Source organism: Pezoporus wallicus, unplaced genomic scaffold, assembly GCF_028554395.1.
Source record: "Pezoporus wallicus isolate ANWC-B61680 ecotype Strahan unplaced genomic scaffold, APGP_CSIRO_Pwel_v1 contig_6783, whole genome shotgun sequence".
NCBI classification, from domain to species: domain Eukaryota; kingdom Metazoa; phylum Chordata; class Aves; order Psittaciformes; family Psittacidae; genus Pezoporus; species Pezoporus wallicus.
The window spans coordinates 1,330,283-1,343,978 of NW_026637555.1; the positions used below are offsets into that span (position 1 = coordinate 1,330,283).

At 40.2% G+C, this 13,696-nt stretch overlaps 2 protein-coding genes across 3 annotated transcripts in view; both read left to right on the forward strand.

Annotated features, from left to right (window-relative positions):
* The window catches only part of RAB22A (RAB22A, member RAS oncogene family), a 42,133-nt gene extending 32,295 nt beyond the window's left edge, over positions 1 to 9,838 (forward strand). Inside the window, exon 8 of the mRNA XM_057406367.1 lies at positions 9,703 to 9,838. The gene's annotated coding sequence lies outside the window, so the exon portion shown is untranslated. The remainder of the gene's footprint in view (positions 1 to 9,702) is intronic.
* VAPB (VAMP associated protein B and C) overlaps positions 1 to 13,696 on the forward strand; it is a 34,912-nt gene that overhangs the window by 7,632 nt on the left and 13,584 nt on the right. For both annotated transcript variants that reach the window (XM_057406366.1, XM_057406365.1), the window contains exon 2: positions 9,703 to 9,855. In XM_057406366.1, the coding sequence (XP_057262349.1) occupies positions 9,703 to 9,855 (153 nt within the window). The remainder of the gene's footprint in view (positions 1 to 9,702; positions 9,856 to 13,696) is intronic.

Sequence of the window (13,696 nt, forward strand, 5' to 3'; positions counted from 1 at the left end):
CAGACTTATGCAAAGTCTCTTCCTTTGTCATTTGACCCAATATTTATTCAATATATAAATCATTTCATACCTGCTTTGTAGACTGAGATGTCCTTAGAGGCATATAGGATATGTTCTGAGATGTCTGGGATGTTGTTGAATTTAAAACTTGGCCTGCTAGGCAACCTTTCATAAAAAGGGATTTGTGCCATCAGTATGGAACAGCTGTCACAATCTTGCTGTCATTGAATATGTATGCAAAGTGAATCACCCTTTCCATGTTTAATTCAGTGCAGGATTAAAATGCACACGGATTGAAGTGATTGAGTGTTTACACTCACTAGCAAGACAATCCAAACTGAGAGTTGACCAAGTCTGTCCTTTCTGTCTTATAGCTGTTCTGGAAATTGCTTACTTCAACTGTAATTCTTCTGGCCTCAAGAACATTAGAACAAATTGGGCACTGCTGCTGTCTGCAGTACTCTATCCCACATTGTTATAAATACTATATGAAAATGATCTCTAAACTACTTCAGTGTTTAGTTCTCTAAGCTGTCAGCAAAGTCCCTCATACCATGGTGCTATGGATTAAAGATTTCATGGTTCTAAATTTAATCCTGTTTTCTTGGTTGCTTTCCATGAGGGGTGGAAAAAATAAAGAAGGGGGAGGTGTGCCTGGTGATCCATTTACTTATGTGCAAATTATGAAGTTGCGTAGGTGTGGGGTTCACTGTGGAGCCAAACTTGTGTTTTTGCAAACAATTTTCAAGATGTAATTGAAGTTAGCTGTGCTTGTAGAAGGCATGACAAATGACTGTGTAATTCTTTACATTTAAATCAATTGCACTCTTGTTTTTCTCGTGACTGTTCCTTTTCATCTGACCAGTTGCTTCATCCTTAATGGTGCTTCTAATGTTTCTCACAAGCAGGAGCTGAGCTTCCTGTGTGCAGTTTCATGTTTGGACTGCCACTGTTGCCTGTTTATATTTGCAACTGCTGCTTCTTGTGATATGTGAATTAACAATATATTTTTGCATCTTCTCCAGATATTTGCATGCATAATTTCCTCCGCTTTGCAATGTCTCCTCTTCTGGCCTTCCTACATTTTTACCAGACTAGGAGCAAAGGTGTAATTGCAGTAAGGTTTTATTTGGGTTTATTTTGTGTAGTTGTTTTTACAGTGTGCTGATTGGTGTCAGATAGTAGTGCAGATAATGCTTATGGAAGTTTGTTTGGAAGAATGCAACTTCACATATTTCTGATTTGGTTTTGGTTTGGTGATTTTGTTTTTTAACTTTGATCCTGAAAGCACAGTTAATAGACTAAGTTTTAAGTGGCTCCCTAAAAATGTATCTTGCTAAATTCAGGATTCTTTCCTTATTTGTAGCTGTAATTATCATCTCGCTGCCTGTATAACATGGTTTTTTTTTAACTTACTCAAAAAGCAGCTACTCACTGTGCATCCCAAAAATCTGTAATTTAGCTTGTTTCTCCTGATATTTCCAATTTATGCATAGTTTTGCAACTTCCTCAGTTGCCATTTGAGTTGCACATCATATTTGTCTATTTGAAGAGTATATATGAGCATAAAACTAGAGTAATTGCTCCTTCCCTACCATTTTAATGTGCATTTGAAATGGAGATTAGTGATGAAATCAGTTCAGGAAAAATCACTTCACAAGAAGTACAAAAAGTGTAGTTTGGGATTATGATTAAAATCACAATGCTTCTTCCGGGGAGATACTTTACTTTGACTTCAGTCTGTAGCACTCTTTTTTCCAGAGAAGCTTGCACATCAGGCCACTATCATTTTCCACTGCTGCATCCTCACTTCTCTCTGGGGACCTATGCTTTGTCTCAGTTTTCTTTCAATACCCACCCAGCAAACCCCATGAATCACAGACTGGTTTGTGTTGGAACGGACCTCATGCAGTTCCAAGCCCCATCCAGCCTGACCTTGAACACTGCCAGGGATGGGGCAGCCACAGCTTCTCTGGGCAATCTGTGCCAGGGCCTCACCACCCTCACTGGGAAGAGCTTCTTCCTAATGTCTGATCTGAATCTCCTGTCTGTCAGTTTAAACCCCATGTTCTGTCCTTATATGCTTCTATAAAAAGTCCCTTTCTGGATTTCTTGTCAGCCTCTTTAGGCACTAGAGCTGCTCTAAGGTCTCTCCAGGCTGAACAAGGCCAGCTCTCTCAGCCTGTCTCCAGAGCAGAGCTGTTCCAGCCCTTGGAGCATCTCCATGGCCTTCTCTGGACTTACTCCAACAGGTCCACATCCTTCTTATGAATGAGGTTTCTAGCTATGTAGAATAAGTAGGTTTCTTATGATAAGTAGGTCTTGCTATGTCATGCTTATTGAAAGAGATGTAGCTACTATTCCACTATCAAAAAAGTATATGCTATTTTCTGATTTGTTTTCATACATGGAGAGAGTTGATACATGTGATATTTGTGAGTGGAATGAGTGAAGTAATAGGATATGTTTGTCATTCAGTTCTAAAATGATATGAAAGCAGAGTTGAAACAGATATACACCTCTAAAAGCTAGCCAAGTATTCTATCAGTCTCTTGTTTATGCAGTTGTGTACAGAAATCTTTTTTAAGTTTGGGATGTACAGAAAATACTTCCTGTGCAATTTTGTTGCTGAAGATGCCTGTAAGCAATGTTTGGGTGCAGTAAAACTGGCGAGATCAGTTGGAAAAAGCAAATGACACTGATACCAAAATTATTTGAAGGGCATACTCCTCAATTTATCTTCGCAAGATTATGTGTGGCCTCTCAGTTCTTACAACTGTGAAGTCAAACTGTTAATGATTTTCTGAGGAATAAAAGGTGGCAAGAATTACATACTAACAGATACCCTGAAAATAGCCTTCAGTCTTGTATTTGGTTTGGGCTTTTTATTTGTCGTTTGTTTTTTCCCCATCAAACATGAGGCATGCTCTGGGAAAAATGGTTTGTGCCAAAATGGGCCAGAGAAGGACACCGATTGATCCACCCAAATGGAATTATTCACTGCCAACTTTGCTCCAACTTTGGCATCTGGATCATGTAATTTTGCTGGGTTTCTACATTATTTTTTTTTCACTTGGATCATTTTATTGATTACATACTTACTAAAAAAAATCACTCCATTGCACCAGCTATTGCATGGGGAGAGGTTTGAATGGCACTTCTGTTTTTGTTTGATGCAGTAGAAGTGGAAATGACCACTTAACTCCCATCAGTTTACTTCAAGGGCTCTTTTGGGTGAGTATAGTGGTGGTAAGAGTAAAGAAATTGATGCCACAGGGGTGGGGTTTTCTAGCTACATTCATGTAGAATCTGAGCTGAGACTGAAAAGTTTGTGAGTGGTTTACACAAGACTAAGAGCAGCCTAAATTTTTTCTTAAAAATAATTAACCAAATTTTGGGGTCTTTGGTCCTCTCAGTGAGTTACTTGTGAAGTAAGATGTTTATGCAACACAGGCACTTCTTGTTTCTCATCCTTTGACTTCTTTGATTTCAAAAGTTGTGGATGCTCACTTAATTATGAATATTTCCAGAGCCAAATGATGATGATTAAAACCTGGCATACAGTACTTTTTAAAACACTAATCTTCACAAGATGCTCTATAATTAGATAAGTATTCTTCTGACTTCACATAGAAGAAAACTGTAAGGGTCCAAATCTGCTTCTGTTTTGGAGTTGCTGTCAACTCTTAAGGCTCTTAATAGAAGAAGGTGGAGCCCTTAAGTGATTTGTCTAAAGACAAGTAAGATGGTGGGAGAGTTTGATTGGGTGTTGGGTGTTCTTGACTCAGAGGCACCTGGCTGAGAACTCAAGGTGTCTTGCTTGACATTTCAGCTTTTTTTATTTTAGTGTTTCTCTTCAAAGGTCATCAGCTTACAACTTTAAAAAGTGTACAGTAAGACAAATCCTACACCTCGTATTGAGCCTTCTTGCTCATCGCTAGTGTTTTTATTTTTACTACCTCTATTAATGATAGACAGCCTCAAAAATGGGAGAGATTGTGGAAATAAAATGAAGTCAGTTGTTACTCTCAGAGCACTTCCTGCTGTGGGAGCAGGAGTCATTGTGTGATGGGGAAGGGAGCCTGAAATAACACCCCTGGCCACTGCCCTCAACATTTACACATGCAGGGTCAGTGTGGCTCTTCCACTGCGTGAATTATTGTTCTGTGTGGACACCTGCTAGATAGGACATCTCAATGTGAAGGATTTGGGCTCTAGAGAACAGCCACAGTTTAAGTTTTCCCTCTACTTCTTTCCACCATCTCTCTTACTAAAGATTCCTTGGTTACCTTTCTTTGGCTGACTACTATACCAGGTGATTAATGGCTTTCATCTGATGCCTCGATGGGGTTAAATCATGGTGAAATACATCTTTCTTCTATTGTTGCATTTCACTGCTTTCCACAAAAGTACTGGAGGGGTTGTCTCACTAGAAGCTCTGCCTCTGTTTCTACCTGTTTCCACTTACCTTGCTTTTGACTATGTGTCTGTGGTGCTGAGTTAGAGTGGCAAAAGTTGTGTAGGGAACAACTGATGAAAGTGCATCTAGAACATTCTGGGAATACATTGATGAGAGCTTATTCTTTGTCTTGTTGATCAACAGTTGCCAGTTTAACATGACTGCAGTGGTAGAAGTGTTCCCGCAGTTCGATTGCTCTGAAAAGCAGCAGTTCACTGATTTTTTTGAGGGATGCTTGACTTTAAACAGATGAGAATTTGCATTAGATTTAAGCCGGAAAAAAATGGGCATGTGCCTTCATTATTTTTTAACAACTGTGCCACCACTACTCGTGTGATTGCAGTGCTAGCTTTAACCTACTAAGTATGAGACCTTGTTGCCTTACGTTGGCAGAATGCTGTGCAGAAAGATGCAGTTTTCCTGATGCCAGTGTCTTGAGTGCTGCTTAGTCTGGCTGAAAACTGATTCTCCTTTTTCTCTTCCCCACTGCCCGCTCCCCGTCTTGTAAGTGGATTTATTTTCAGCCCAAACAGCTCCCTGGCTCAGCTCAGTGCACGTAGATGAACACTGCAGCTAGCTCAAGCAGTTGGTGGAAATGAGAAGTCAGATCACCCCCCCTTTCAGCAGCAAGAAGGACTAGCGCAGAATAAAGCAACCCTGGGACTGTGTCCCACCTAATGTGTGCAGTTAATTATAAACTTGTAGTCATATTTGCATGTACAAATCTGCAGAGGACTGTGCGTCTTTGGTTTGAATGCCCCTGCCCAAGCCTTTTCTATCGAAGCTTTACCTCCGCTGATACTTGCACTAACTTCTTTGTCATGCTGAAGAGAGCTACAGCAGCGTTCTTGCTGCACATGTGTATTGGGATTGTTTATTTGCCAAGCTAAAATGCAGAATTTTGGTTCAGGTGAGAAATCATATTAAGATTCAGTTGTGATATAGGTGTGTCATATTATTTCTGTGAGTAGTGAGTGGCAGGAAACTTATAGCAAGTACTGTGCTGATCAAAGTTATCTGCCTGGATTTGCTGGTACAATTACAGGCAACTTTTATTGCAATGAGAGTTATATAAAATTTAAATAGAGTTGCCATCATGTTCGTGTGACCTAATTCCCAGGCTTTTGTATTACTAAAATGATCCAGGATATTATAATGCAGTACACTGCAGAATGACACTCTTAGGAGATTGATACAGCACTGGTGTTTGAATAGGAAATGGAGCGTGGCAAATTTTGTGATAATGCTGGGATCTTCAAATGTGAAGGGCTGTGTGCCTGGGTGGAAAGCCACAGTTGTGGTTTGAAACTAGGCCGGCTGATGTTTCCTTACCTTCAAGTAGTGCTGCTAGTTTGTGTATCACTGGATGTCCAGTTTGCATTTACACAAGCTAACTTTATTCTAACTGGCAAGAAAAAGTCATCAAGCCCTTGTGGAACATTCCAGACTTTCACCACCAAATTCAATTTACTACATTCTTCCTTCTGGACAGCTTGCTCCCATGACAACCCCATGTCAGATGATGCATGTACACAATCTGAGGTTCCCATAACTTTGTCCTTGGGATGACACCAGTGGCATTTTTCTCATGATCTTTTAAACACAAAGGAGAAAAATAGTTCCTTTTTTGTGTGTGTGTGTGTGAATTGTCACTTGAAAGCATCCTGTTTTAATATGTTTCACTTATCTAGAAATATTAAGAGCAATCAAAATTACAGTGTTTTGAGTATTATGAAATAAATGTGTTTGAGTGCAGTTTCTGTTCAGGTACACAGTAAGAGTCAGTCTCCACTGCAGAGTCAACTTAGAATCACAGAATCACAGAATAGTTAGGGTTGGAAAGGACCTTAAGATCATCCAGTTCCAGTTCCCCTGCCATGGGCAGGGACGCCTCACACTAAACCATGTCACCCAAGGCTCTGTCCAGCCTGGCCTTGAACACCGCCAGGGATGGAGCATTCACAGCTTCCCTGGGCAACCCATTCCAGTGCCTCACCACCCTTACAGTAAAGAACTTCTTCCTTATATCCAATCTAAACTTCCCCTGTTTAAGTTTGAACCTGTTACCCCTTGTCCTGTTACTACAGTCCCTAATGAAGAGTCCCTCCCCAGCATCCCTATAGGCCCCCTTCAGATACTGGAAGGCTGCTATGAGGTCTCCATGCAGCCTTCTCTTCTCCAGCCTGAACAGCCCCAACTTCCTCAGCCTGTCTTCAGGTGCTCTAGTCACCTGATCATCCTCGTGGCCCTCCTCTGGACTTGTTCCAGAAGTTCCATGTCCTTTTTATGTTGAGGACACCAGAACTGCACACAATACTCCATGTGAGGTCTCACAAGAGCAGAGTAGAGGGGCAGGATCACCTCCTTCAACCTGCTGGTCATGCTCCTTTTGTTGCAGCCCAGGATACTGTTGGCTTTCTTGCTGCTTTTGTCTAAGTACCACCCAGATGCACCAGTCTGAGTGACTGTATGTGTGCTTACAGCCCACCTTGGGGGTACAGGCATTGTCCAGGTGGTGTGTATACTTGTATACATAGTCCTTCCACTTGCAGTGAGGACAAAGGCGATGGAAAGAAGTGTAGAGCATTTTACCTTACTGAACCTGTGGGTATGATTCCACAGGTCATAATGCCTTGCATTGAAAAATGAGGCTTCAGGGTAGATATGTGTCTCATACAACTGTAAATACCCAACCCAACCTTACCTGCAGTGCTCAAATCCAGATGTAGAGAGCAAGCGTGTAACTCCAGTGCAGTATTAGCTTGTATTTATACTGGGATCAGTTTGCCCACATACTCCAGCCTCCCCAGAAAATGTCAGATCTAGGTTATAGTAGTCTAACAGCAGGCTATCAGGGTTTCATTTCAACCTGAGTTGGCAGTCTGCAGGCCTCACTCTTGAAAAGACAGGCCAGCCAACCTGATAATATTTCACTGCCATGCCCTAATTACCCTGAGTAATGCTCTGTTGTCTATTTCTTTTTTTACACACTTCAGAACACCTAAAATGGCACTTTAATCCTGTATTTGGCTGCTCTGTTTTGCTTTGCTACAGTATTTGAACAGCAGTGCCCTAAGGCACATGCCTGCACACAAGTTTGCTGAAAGTGGACATCAGCCTTCTAGTAGAGTTGTGCTGGCTCATCTGTAAATTCTGTAATTTGGGGAAAATGGAACTTAAACTGTTTAAAGTTTAGTGGACAGAAAACGTCAATCCGACAAGAAGAAATGAATTTGATCTGCTGAAAGGTTTTGCTGCCAAGTGTTTTGATATGATCTGTGTTAGCACTAAGTAACTCCATTTGGAAATCGTTTTACACACAGAATTGTTGTTTTACCATTACAAACAGCAGCTCTATGCTGGGGCACACAAATCCGGCATGCGTTCATGGATCAGCCAAGTACAAACATGGTATTTCCCACAGGAAATCTATCCCAGCATGCAGTCTAGTAAAGTACTACTGAGGATGCAGCTGTGTATGTTGGGCTTTGTAGAGACCACTCTCCCTCTGTGCTGGAATAGCTCAAGCTGTGATTTTTTTTAGTAAAGGCACCTCCTTCGTGTTTAGGCATTGAGTAATTTCTTCTGAAATGTTCTTCCATTAGAGCTATCTTGAAGATCTGCCACTGTCTTTAACACACCTGAATGTTTGCTGGGTTTTTCTGCTGGTTTGGCTTGTTCAAGTTCTCTAACGGCTCATGGCTGTTCTGCCAAGTGTTTTCCATTAGACTCAGAAGTCTCTGCATGCAGAACACAGAGAAAGCTCAACACCTGTTTCATTCTCTTTTGCTCCCAGTGTTTCACCAGGCACAGGTTTAGTGAAATCTTTGTCATAGGATATGAAAAATTTATTGCTTCAGGTTTTTTTTGCTACCAGATTGCAGTGTAAATGCAAAGCTGGCCTGGTTGGAGCTCAGGCAGAAATGATGTTCCATTGTTGTCTGGTTGGGTTTTTGTGTGTGTGTGTGATTGTTTTGGGTTTTTTGCCCTTCCAATTATTTAAATTAGATGAAGGATGAAGGTTGCAGGACTGCAGTACTTCTACAGCTGTATTAAATATTATCTTAGGAGATAAGTTTGTGTGATAAGTTTGTAGAAAAGGAAGTGAACTTAAATTATTTTAAGCCAACCATGCTGCAGAAGGATGGTGGAATGCTGCCTGCTAGTGTTCTATCATCATCATCATTCACCCTTTTTGAATTTTAGGGCTATCATTTCTGCAAGGAAAGGTTCAATACTTTTTTTGATCAATTTGCTTTTGTACTTCTGAGGATAGATGAAGATATTTTATTCAAGCATCAAATTAGTTACTTTTATGCAGAAGACAGTTGATCAAAATGTGCTTAGGTCTTTTAATTTTATTTCTCTACCATCTGAGCGCACACTGTTGTTGTGTGTTACCTGTCTGATCTATCAGGGTCTTACAGTGAATCAGTAAACTCACCTTGCCTCTAACCTGAGGGATTTTGGCAGTTTTGACTAGGTAGTGAGGCTGTGAGAAACTGATTTGCCTGCGCTTGGTATCCCAGAACTTGATAATGGTTTGGTTCTGGCTTTTCTAACATGGAAATCTTTGCCAGTGCTCTCAGCATCCAAGAATTTTCCAATTTCCACATGGTCATTTTCTGCCTTGGGTCAGGTGGGATATTTTATGAAGGTTTTATTTAAAAATTAAAACCAAAGCTTTGGTAGGCAAAGGGGGTGCCCCCTGAATGCTGATGTGGCTGGTTTTGGTGTGGCATTTCTGAATACCTGGTGAAATCCTGCTTGTGTGGAGGCACAGCTTGCATATGCAGATGAATCTGTAGTAGCCATTTTGTCACCATTCCCTTTTTAGCTCATGTACTCTGGTGTACTCCCCTATTTATCACCTGTAACATATATGGTATCTCTGTAAGCCTGGTTTTACTGATATTCAGTAGTTAGAACAGGGTAACTGTGATGCAGCAGAGAATTTGGCATTGTTGGAATGCTGTGCTGGAACAATGTATAAATGATTTTCCCTTTTTGTTTTGCTGTTAATGATCAGCCTGAGCGGTTGTGTTGGACATGCTGTGTGTGAGAATGCTCAGAGGCCTTGCTGCACCCGCAGCTTTGCGTGCATGATTACCTGTATGTGCCATAGATGGAAATTGGACATCTAATTACTTTATAAGATTTGTGAACTGAGACTTAGAGCCTGTTTAGTCTCTGCTTGAGAAGTCCCTTCTGTGTGATTTCACGTCTGCTTTTGTTCTCCTCAGGTCCTTTCACAGATGTTGTCACTACAAACCTAAAACTCGGCAATCCTACAGACAGAAATGTGTGCTTCAAAGTTAAGACCACAGCACCACGTAGATACTGTGTAAGGCCTAACAGTGGAATTATTGATGCAGGAACATCAATTAATGTTTCTGGTAAGTCATTCAAGGAGATTTTTGGTGATCAAAAATAGCTTCTTCTAATCAGTTATTTCTTGGAATGCTTTGCCATTTGAAAGTATTATTGAATGCTTGTAAAAGCAACAGGTTGTGATTCCATGTAGAAGCAGCCATTTCGTATATCCTTGCTTCCTTTATTCCTAGTCTAGCAGTAATAGCCTTAGTTTTATATCTTGTTTTGGAGGGAAAAAAAAGGGAGAAATACATAAATTACTTCTGTAGTTCGTTAACGGCCTTAGCCAGCCTCTCCAGACCAGTACTGCTGCAGCCCTGCCCTCCCTGTGGGATTATTTTTGCACAGTTAGTTTGTTGCCAGCTTAACTTTCTGAACCAGCTCCCTGCAGGGTCAAAACAAGTGCTTGGATGGGTATGTCAAAGGAACGATCAAACCGAGTGGGCTGCAGACACACCAGTCAAGACTGATGTTGGCTGTTGTTGAGCTGCCTAATGTAACCAATAATGAAAACATTTCCTTTCAAACCACGCTTGTGTTGTGTTCCTTGAAGATGCAGTGTGCTTTGGTGTTAAAAATGTCAAGTGACTAAATCTTTGTGGTTCCATAGGAAAACCTAATGTTTTTGTCTGAGTCAGTAGCTCTTGACTTACCTAAGTTTTGGTAATGAAAAAGCTAGGAGTGGCTTACTTTCAAAGCATAAAGAACTGAGTATTTCTCATAGACAGAATGTCTGTATATTATTAACTTGCTGATGATAAATGCCCCAAAAGAATATTTTCTCAATGACTTTTCCAGTCCATGTTATCGATTAAAAAAAAATTCTATCAAAGCATGCAGTAGTGGCATGCTGTATGAATGAAGTTGGACTCTTCTTAGTTAAGAAAATGATTTCTGTAAAATACATTCAGATTTGTTTTACTGTTTACTAAATGTTAATATTCTCACAGTAAGAAAAATTACTTACAGATAGGTTTTACAGTTTACTGCTAGTCTCTTACCAACCTTTTCTAGCCTGGAATAAAAAAATTGGGGAGCTAAAACTACTGCTTGAAAAATAATGAAAATGTAAAAATCAAGACTGTAGTTTTTTACTTAAAATGTAAAATATTTGAACACTTCACCCTTGGAAAGCTTGCTTCAACAAAATAAAAAATGATCCCAAATATACTTTGCACTGTAACAGTAAGAGTCTCTAATCCTAATGTAAGTCTTCTTGTGCATACCTGCATTGGCTCACTTATTGATCCGTTGTCTTTGGGATTTCTGCTGTGTCAGTTGAATGTGCATATGATTGCAGAATTGTGCTCTGCTTGCAGATAATCTCTGGGGAATGTCACGGTGAGGAGATAACCAGTGCAGTGTGGTAGCTACAGGTGGGGCAGGCAAAGCGTTTCTGCTTCAGGAGAAGGCTAGCATGTACCCAGTAAGCTCTGAAATGCCTAGTATGTAAATGAGAAAGCTCTCCAGAGAGAAATTTTGATCTTTAAAACTCAGGACAACTCCCCACTAAAGCTGTCTGTCATCTCTGCTAGCTGCAGGCAAGCATATTAAATGTGCAGAAATCAATGAAGTGATAATGAAAATTAGCATGGTTCCTAGCTACAAATTATCTTCATGCTATAAAGATGTGGATTCTTTTAATCTTTCAAATGAATTTTCAAAATTAAAAGCTCACTTCCTTTGCAGGCACATACCATGCTTTTTTGATCTCAACATCGAGTGTTTTCTTAAACTCCTGCTTGCAATGACCCTTCGCTCTACCTTGAGCAGAATATAGTATAGTAGAGTGTGGTATGAACCATCTTTTGTTATGCTACCAGCATGCCTGAATCTTACTTGCTTTTCCAGCTCAGCTCTTCCCAGCTGCATACCAGATAGAATATGGATCTAGTCCAAGACCTGACTTAATGTATCCTGTTATGAGAGATAACTGTGCTAACCCTAAGCTATGCTTTGCTCTTGCTGACATAGCTTTGAAAAATTTCCCTTTTCTGATAACTTTGTTTAGAGTGATTTATGATTCAGTTAGTTTTGCAATGGCTATGGTATATTTAATCACAAGTTCAGATTTGGGTTCAACATATTTTCATACTGAAAAGAAGTAATATAATAACACTCCTAAATTGCCAATCCTTATATTAACATTATATTTTAAAATGCAGGTAGTACACATTCATTATTTTTTAGGTACTATATTAAGGTAAATTTATAGGTAGATGTGTTACAGATTTCTGTTATTATAAATGTTAATTCTTAATTTACTAAAACATTCTAAACTGAAGCTGTTTTTATCTTGTGCTGTGGTTGAATTTGTCTTTCAAAGAGCTGTATACCTTGCACTCCTGGTAGCTCCTTTAAGCCACGCTCTGGACCTAATTTTGGACTTGAAGGTGGCAGTGTCTTTGGTTCTGATTAGCAGAAGAGATCTTTTGGATAGGTGGGATCAAAGATGGGACTTTCATCAACTTAAAGAACAGAATTTTTTCCAGATTCACAGAAAGGGGTGAGATGTGTTGAACCTTTGCTTTGGAGTAATCTTGCTTAAGAATGGAGGGCTGATTTTGGAGTTAAGTGGAAAATAAGTGGAAGTTGTTTCTTTGCCTCTAAGTCGATTATTTTTCAATCATGTAATTCAGTCTTGCACAGGGTGTAAATACAGGACTTGTAAACCTAGTAAATACTACTGTGAGAAATTATTATAGTTAATTCAGTTGTAACTTCAGACACTTTAACTGGGCTGTATATACTGTATGCAATCTGTCCTCTTGAGAATTGCTACTAGCTTCTAGCAGAGCTGCTTGGTAGCACTGTGTTGATACCGCACCTTGTATAATAAGTATAATAGCATGAAGCTCTGGAACAATTTGTTAGGTTAGCAGAATGTTACTGGCTGAAGCTGAGTTTGGGGCAGCCGTATCTTCCTTGCATTGTAGTAACCAGTTACGTTTGTTGCACTCCTGTAAAACTGTATCTGTGCTATTTTGATGAAAGTATATGAGAGAATATTCTGCCTTAACACAGAGGCAGGAGTTGGAATGTTATTCCACTTTGTTTTGTACTAGTATGGTGGTTCATTAAAAACATACAGAATGCTAGAAAAGCTTGATTTATTCTAGTAGAGTTTCAAATACTGGCTTCTTACGCAGCTTTTCCAAACCGTCAGGATTTAAGGCCCTGTCAGCATGCACTGCTTGCTGCAATGTCAGGTTTGTAGCCCGTGTTTTCACCTATTATGTAAAGGCATTTAATTTTAACAGCTGAGTTTATGTAACTATTGGGAAGTGTATGTGTGTGCTGTCATCTGATTTCATTGCATTTACTGTGAAATACTTTGAAGAGTATTTGCACACATTACATTTTTGTTAAACATGTCTTATTTCCACAGAGATATCTGATTTTGTGGCTTCCAGGAGGTTGAATTCTGAATAAAAGGCATGAATGGATTACAGAGGAAAAGTGGAAAAATTATAAGCCTATACTGATGAGTCTGCAGATATAGGTGCTTAACGGGAGGAGAGAGGAAGTACAGATGGTACCATCTGTGCACACTGTCCCACTGAAGACAACAGTGTGAACATGCTTCCAAAAAAAATGGGGAGAAGCTGACATTAGCCTTAGGTTGCTGTCAGATATCCTTGGAGGGGAGTTTTTAGTGTTTTGTAAACTTGCCTGGTTTTGGAAAGGCAGTTTGTTGCCTTCAGGAGGGCGCTTCTGCAGCGGCTCTTCTCTTTGGTCACAACGGGTCTGCTCCTTTCTCTAAGACACCAATCGTGTCCCATCCACTGCTGCAGCCCCTAACTCTCCCAGGGTAATGTTGCTGCTGCACCCTGTTCCCCTGGGCCTCCCAGGACTAGGTAGTGC